Here is a 7,413-nt window from a genome sequence, read left to right as displayed (position 1 = left end):
TCGGACGTTTGCCCAAAGCGCCACCTAGTGGACGGCGCGGGAAGCGCGCGAGAAATGCGTGGGAAGTGCGCAAGAGCGTAGAGGGCGGTCGCCAGGGTTCCCGCGGTCGCAATAGGCCGAAGCGGCGCTAAGCTGCGAGGGCCGTCCAACGCTGCTTGCAGCTTTAATTTTGGTATTATTGTTTATGAGTTTGTCTTGTGTTTTTTGTCCTGACAAGGCAGAGGTTGTGCTGAGATGCAAGCAGGTCAAAATCCTGCAACCATCAAAACAACTGGTTTGATGAGTTTGAACTTTACAGATATAAATAAAACCAGAAATGTATTTATTTACATGCATTTAGTAATTCAGTTGATTGCATACATAAAAATAAACAATATTTCAATTATAGTAATCCAGTGTTTAAAAAGGAGTAGAAAGTAGTATAAACTTTTGCAATCCTACCGCTAAAACTAAAGGCCTAGCATCCATTGAAAGATGCATATTAGCTGCCATCTTTAATGCCAGTGTTTTAAACTAAAACCATTTTATACTAAGAAGGGATGGACTTGTAGTATTTGTATTTGGTTAAACCTTGTAAATGACATAATATTGTGAAATGTGTGAGCCCTCAGACTATGTGTTGAAAATGACTCTACAACAAACACACCAAAGTTTAGTATATTGTATTTAAAACGGACTGAATTATAGTCAATTCTGTGTTTTCTAAAGTCATTTGGCTGTGATGGCCATTTTGAATTGAGCTGGCCACAAAAGTGAATCAGTTGTAGAAGTAAATCTAATGAATGTTTCCTGGAAGATTCATTAAAATCCATCCTGTGGATCATGAGGTACTTTGCTAACAGACAGCGAGTATTGACTTCACATAGTTAATGGCAACATTTTTAAACAAGATCTTGTGTTATTTGTTTGCGCTCAGATAATGTGTTGGAGATCAGTCTCGGCTACAACCACCCCAAAATTTAGGCCTGTTTGTGTAAAAATGGAATGAATTATAGCCATTTTTGTACTTTTAATGATAGGTTGGCTGTGGCCGCCATCATGAATTGGATTGGCTCCGAAAGTTAATCAGTTGTAGATGTCCATCCACTGTTTTTCTTTCTGCAAGTTTCATTACAATTTGAGCCGTGGTTCATGAGTTATTTTGCTAACACACACACACAAAGGTATACATATACATACAAGGGCAATAAGACCTTATCATCTGCCTTTGCTTTTTAGAGATGGGAGATAAACTAATAGTATACACAGTCTACTTATGTTTTTAAAAAAGTACATTGTATGCTTATAATCAGTACCTGTTTTTTATCTACTTGTTGTTTTTTTTTTATCTTGCTGTTGTCTTGAACAGTCTGCAGCACGAATATGCCTGGGGTTCAGTTACACGTAGCTGCTGACCGGCACTTTCTTTTCTGGTGTGAATGGTGAGTTGGTTCATCTGTGCATGTATGCAGTGGCTCTGCAGAATTCATGCTAATAACGCATTTTGCCTTTTCAGCTGGACACATGCAGCAATGCAGTTGGTTTATAGCATGTGTCACCTGTTTATTTCCCCATTTGCAGCAAAAGCTTGTAAAGCACTTATGAGCCCATATTAAAATGCAGCAGACAGCAGGAGGTGGGAAACCTCAGTGGGAGCTGTAGACTCTGCTGCCCGCTGAGTCATCAGGAGCAGAGCTCAGAAACTCCCCTGTGTACATTTTTCCCGCTCTAAAAGCAGTCTGACAATCTGCACCGGGGGGCGATTTGTGGCAGACGAGATGCTTACAGAAAACTTGGGCGACGAAACAGAGAAGGCAGATCATTAAGACGTCTTTCAGAACAAATTAAATCACCTACAGTGTTAATGTCAGGGTGGTTCCTTGTTTTGTCTGCAGGGGGAGTTATGGAGATCTAGCATAATTAGCACTCTAATTACATTATCACACTCTTGACATAAACAGCTGAACAGTTTACTTTGGTGCAACATTTTTTTTTTATTAAAGGCCAAGATATGTTTGTGCTCTGAGCATGAGTGGAGAAGGACTCTCAGCTACTACCACAACATATTTGAGCTCATTATATGTAAAGTTGGCTGATTAAAGCCATTTTTGTGTTTGCTAAAGTCAGTTGGCTGTGGCAGCCATCTTGAATTGGGTTGACTCCAAGAGTTAATTAGTTGTAGACACACACCCAACAATTACTGAAGTAAAGTTTCTATAAAATCCATTCAACAAGACAAAAACATACACAGGGACACACACACACAAAGACATTGACATGACCATTTTCATGCCTTTGGTCGATAATTAAAAAGATCAATTTATACAAGTATGCACCAATCAAAGTTTTGTCAACTGGAGAACAAACAGTGCAAAGAGAAAGTTGCTGTTGTCACTGAAATCCAATAATTTTGGCTCGTGTTTTTCACTGAAACTTTCAAAAATTTAAAAGTGTCTTCCTAGCTAAGAAATGCACAGTTATGTTAGCAAGTATAGTATAGTATTTACTTTTGTTTATTTGTGTACTAAAAAATACATTTACCTTCTTAGCTGAGGTCAGTAAAGTCACAGATAGAGTTGTGCTGATTTTTGTTGCACTGTTATCTCTAATTGTCTGAACAATTTTCCCCCAACACAAAATACAAATATGGTTCAACTTAATACAGTCACTACTGGTAAAACTATTTTAAATCATTTCAGCTTCATGTTAAACCAGAGGAGTGTAATCATTTTTGTTCTTTGCTTTATATTAATCAAATTCATCTGTTTATATGTTTCTTGTTGGGTGGGCAGCAAACAGCTGCTGTGTTACCAGTTTTGTGGAGAAATGTTTTATCATCACATTGAATATATTAAAAAAATAATCATTTTAAGTACATTCTTGCCAACTTCTACTCACACACCAGTACAAGTCAAAGTCAAGGTCACACAAAGGAAGCTGGCATCATTCCTAGAATGTTCTATTTTTGGGCTGATTGTGAATCAGCCTTTTGTGGATCATAATTTGATCATAGAGGAGAAGAGGTTTGATCTGATCTTTCAGCGTTTGGGACTCATGTTTGGAAGGTAGGTTTTAGTGCATTTCTGCTTCTAAGCGTTACATATTATAAAGAATGCTGCTAAATGTTTACCCTCTGTGCTGCAGAAGGTTACCGTTTACATTAGCATATTTCTGATAAGGTGGACAGAAATAGCTTTCTTTTTAGCATTACAATAAGAAAAAAATAAAAGTAATTTTGCTGTAATTCTGTTGCTTATGTTCAATCAAAATGCACAAGTTGAACCTTTTTAGTGTTTTTCACAAAAAAAAGGTTTAATTAGTCTTTATGAAACAGTGGAAAACAATGACTGCTGTGTGTAAAAATCATAACTTGTCTGTGTGATGCAAGAGTGACTCCTAGAGGTTGTAGTCAGTATTAACAATACATTGTCCTGCTTTTTAAAGATTTAATATTGACTGTAGAATGGTTTTCATGTTTGAAACATAGAGGTTTAGATGAACCTCAAGATGTTTAAACAACTTTAGTAAGATGTCAGTTTATGCTATCAAGAATTTATCTTTGCATCTTTGTTATGTTCTGTTTATGTTGGAACAACAACCAGAAGTTGCAGTAACTTAGATTGTTAGAGGTATGCTTTTTTTTTTCTTGCTGAGGCTGATTACTCTATTTACACACAAAAAAGCATAAATGCATTATTCATGCAGCTGTTAATTCAGCTTTTAGACAAAATACTGACTCCAAAGATTCCCCTCTTTCATGTAGAAACTAGAATAATCTGACTGAACGCCTTTGTCACACCACAAAATAAACAGCTTGAAAAAAAAAGTGTAATATTCTTGATACATATGAAGTGTTTACTGTGGAATAAGTGTCTGCCTCAGCTTTGAGGCTATTAACCTTAACATGAAGCTTCTTTTTGCAGCCAACTTTGCTCTTTCCACTTTTGTTCCACAGATCTCAGTTTAAAAGTCATGTTGCTATTTTGGTTTATCCATGACCTCTGCCCTTCCCAGGCTGCCCCAAGAGCCCAGTCGGGGTCTGGTTCTATTGGACTGCCTTGTGTGTCCATCAGACACTGAGAGCCTCTCACAGGTGGAAAATAAAAGGGCCTGTCTGCTCTCCAGGCTGCTATAAAAAGAGTGGGGTATGCTGCATGGGGCTCACTGTTGGTCAGCCAGTGTGTGTGAGCAGCTTAGAAGGGCTGAGAGCTCTGTGCCTGGTCTAAGTTAAACTTCAGGAGAAACTTTTTTTAAAAATGGCTGCCGTTCATCGTTTGGTTATCGTCAGACACGGAGAGAGCTCCTGGAACCAAGAGAACCGCTTCTGTGGCTGGTTTGACGCTGACCTCAGTGAGAAGGGCTTGGAGGAGGCCAAGCGTGGAGCCCAGGCCATCAAAGAGGCGGGCATGAAGTTTGACGTGTGCTACACCTCTGTGCTCAAACGGGCCATCAGGACCCTGTGGACCATCATGGAGGGCACGGACCAGATGTGGCTGCCCGTGATCCGTACCTGGCGCCTGAATGAGCGTCACTACGGAGGCCTCACCGGCCTCAACAAGGCAGAGACGGCCGAAAAGCACGGCGAGGAGCAAGTGAAGATCTGGCGCCGTTCCTTCGACATCCCACCTCCACCTATGGACAAGGACCACCCTTACCACAAAATCATCAGTGAGGTAAGACGTCCAAACATTCAGCGGAACAAGTTGTGGGTTCATTTAAAGTAAGTGACACAGGACTGATGAATTTTCTAATCATTCCGAACTAATATGTTGTTTTATTTTACCTCCAGTCTCGCCGTTACAAAGGCCTGAAGCCTGGTGAGCTGCCCACTTGTGAGTCCCTGAAGGACACTATCGCTCGTGCCCTGCCTTTCTGGAACGACGTCGTTGCTCCTGAAATTAAAGCGGGGAAGAATGTTATCATTGCCGCCCACGGCAACAGCCTCCGTGGTATCGTCAAGCACTTAGAGGGTGAGCTTTACAGCCAGCCGGTCAACAAAGCTTTAAAAAATGGTTAAAAGGATAGTCTGGTCAATTTTGAAGTGATGTTCTGCCAAATAGTTATCAATAATTAGTATTCTATATAGAGCATGGCAAAAAGGCCAGCAGTCTTCATCCAGGCTAGGCTAATGCCTTGTCAAATGAGAGCCCATTAGTCTGCCACTGTTTTCTTAACCAAACAATGATACATAATCAGCCTCAGCACCATTGGGATAAACACGATTTATCTTCATAGCATACATATATTCTTCTAGTCACAGAGACTTTGAGGAACTAGCAACAAACTAAACAAAAGGTGTTCTACAAAAGTATAGAGGTTTAATAGTGTATTGGTTTAGTAATGTATTGTTCTTTCACAGTGGTGGGTCATTTTTGAGAAAGAATTGTCCAGAAAAAACAATATAAAAAGGTGCTTCCATTTGGCTAGCTATTAGTCTGGCCAGGACAAAGACAAAGACTTCGGCCCTTTTTTCCATACAGATAAGATACCATTGATAACTATCTGACAGAACATCCCTTCAAAAATGACCAGACTATTCCTATAACGTTGATTGAGAATCAACCTACAAAATGTCCTGCACTAAAAGTCTGGAAATATTTGAGTTTTAAAGCAACTTTAGCTGTACTGGAATACAAGGAAGGATGTGAATAATCAGCGTCAGACACTTGTGACACACAGCTATGAATTCCACTCCATATAAATAGCCTGCAAAGACTCTAGCACCAGAGGTCAGGGCAGAGCGTTGTGAGCTTGGTTCCTGTTACAGTCACGACCTTTATGTAGAAAGGTTGTACTTATTCAAGGAGTGGTCAGATATGAATACAGGATTTACATTCACCGAACAGTATTAAAGGTCAGGCAGAGAAAGCAGGAGGGGTGTCAGGCTAAAAAAGACAAGGTAGGCAGAAAAAAGGAACAGTTGTGAATAGTTAACATCTTACCTGTTGTAGATGGCTCTTTCAGTGACCTCAGTTTAAAAACAAAGTTTAATTCTGACTAGACTGACAAGCGAACAGCTAGTCTGAGCAAGCCTAAGACCAGAGAGTAAGGCCTTTTTAAAAATTCCTCTACCTACCTTATAGTAGTTTATGTAAATGCCAAATTAGCCACCATTAAATTTGCATAAAACAGTTTAGTAGAATTATATTTGTGTTGAAAGTTCTACAAGTAGCTGCTGCTGCTTGAGCTTATAAATAATCACAGACTTTTATGTGAATGACCATGCAATGAGAAACTGACCACAGTATAAAGGTTTGTCGAATAGTGCTCACATGAACCAAAAGTTTCGAGATTTGACGTTTTAAGATGGTAGCAATCCACTTTGGTCTAGGCCTTGCTCAGACTAACAATTAACAATCAATCCAGTGTAACAAGTAAACAATAATAAGTCTAAACAAGGAATAATATTAAATATTAGCCTAAGCTCGGTTTATGCTTGTCACTCTTAGGGTTCTCAAGCTAGTTGAGCCCTGAAATCACATGTAAGGACCTGAGGGACACGGTAAGTTTAGGTAAAAGGGAATTTATTTACAAACAAATCACCAAATGAGGTATGGATGAACAATACTAGGAACTGTTTGGCAAAAATAGTAATTAGATTGATGGATCATAGAAGTGATGTTCAGATACTAAAATATGAAGTTATTAAAAAAAACAAGAAGTCTAAAGCTTCTGAAGTGGGGCTCAGAAAGTAATGATTACACCAGTTTGATTCACTGATCTCCTGTCTCTTTTCCAGGTATGTCTGATGCAGCCATCATGGAGCTGAACCTTCCCACAGGAATCCCAATCGTTTATGAGCTGGATGCAGACTTGAAGCCGGTCAAGCCCATGTCTTTCCTTGGCGATGAGGAAACCGTAAAGAAGGCCATGGAGGCTGTGGCTGCCCAAGGCAAAGTCAAGAAGTAATCCTACCTTTGTGGCTCCGTGAATAGGCAGAAAAAGAGACTTATACCCCTTTATTCTTCTCACTTTTCCTTTAATTGCCTATCCTCATATTTCATTCCAAATGGGGAAATGGTTAATGGTTCTTTGGGAGAAGAGCCAGGCCCCGCATTTTATGCAGTCACACATCACTCAGCCCTTTTAAATTGCGGTCAAGTCCTACTTTGTAGGGCTCGCTGCTCTGGCACAACCAATAAAGAAGTCATGTTTTTACGCAGGCCTGTGCCGGGTTCATTTTTCTCTTTGTCCACTCACATCTCTTACCCCGGTTTTCTTTCCTCAAAAGCACACAGTCATCTTTATTTCATGCACCCACTCTTCCTCGGTGCTCATTTAGAAATCAGTGGTTTCAGCAAAGTGCAAAGGTGCTGTGAAATCTAATCGTGGGGAAGAGGAGAGGAGGAGGTGGATGAAAAGAGAGAGAGAGATGCAGTCTGAGGGAAAAGTCAATGGGTTCATCCTGGCAGCACTCCCTTGATGCAGGAAACT

The 7,413-nt window shown here is 40.0% G+C and overlaps 1 protein-coding gene across 1 annotated transcript; it reads left to right on the top strand.

Annotated features, from left to right (window-relative positions):
* Window positions 1–4,129: 4,129 nt before the first annotated feature.
* On the top strand, window positions 4,130–7,141 carry pgam2 (phosphoglycerate mutase 2 (muscle)). Its single transcript, XM_017410452.3, has 3 exons — window positions 4,130–4,652; window positions 4,769–4,949; window positions 6,719–7,141. The coding sequence occupies exons 1-3, from the start codon at window positions 4,236–4,238 to the stop codon at window positions 6,886–6,888; spliced, it is 768 nt and encodes a 255-aa protein (XP_017265941.1). The 5' UTR covers window positions 4,130–4,235; the 3' UTR covers window positions 6,889–7,141.
* Window positions 7,142–7,413: the final 272 nt, after the last annotated feature.

The sequence above is a fragment of the Kryptolebias marmoratus genome, linkage group LG14, assembly GCF_001649575.2.
Source record: "Kryptolebias marmoratus isolate JLee-2015 linkage group LG14, ASM164957v2, whole genome shotgun sequence".
In the NCBI taxonomy this organism is placed as follows: domain Eukaryota; kingdom Metazoa; phylum Chordata; class Actinopteri; order Cyprinodontiformes; family Rivulidae; genus Kryptolebias; species Kryptolebias marmoratus.
The sequence above is the reverse complement of the archived record's forward strand: the minus strand, read 5'-3'. Positions and strand labels throughout refer to the sequence as shown.

Coding starts and splice junctions, on each gene's coding strand:
- pgam2 (XM_017410452.3), top strand. CDS start 4,236: ATGGCTGCCGTTCATCGTTTGGTTATCGTCAGACACGGAGAGAGCTCC. Junction 4,653..4,768: donor ACCACAAAATCATCAGTGAG/GTAAGACGTCCA, acceptor TTTTACCTCCAG/TCTCGCCGTTACAAAGGCCT. Junction 4,950..6,718: donor TATCGTCAAGCACTTAGAGG/GTGAGCTTTACA, acceptor TCTCTTTTCCAG/GTATGTCTGATGCAGCCATC.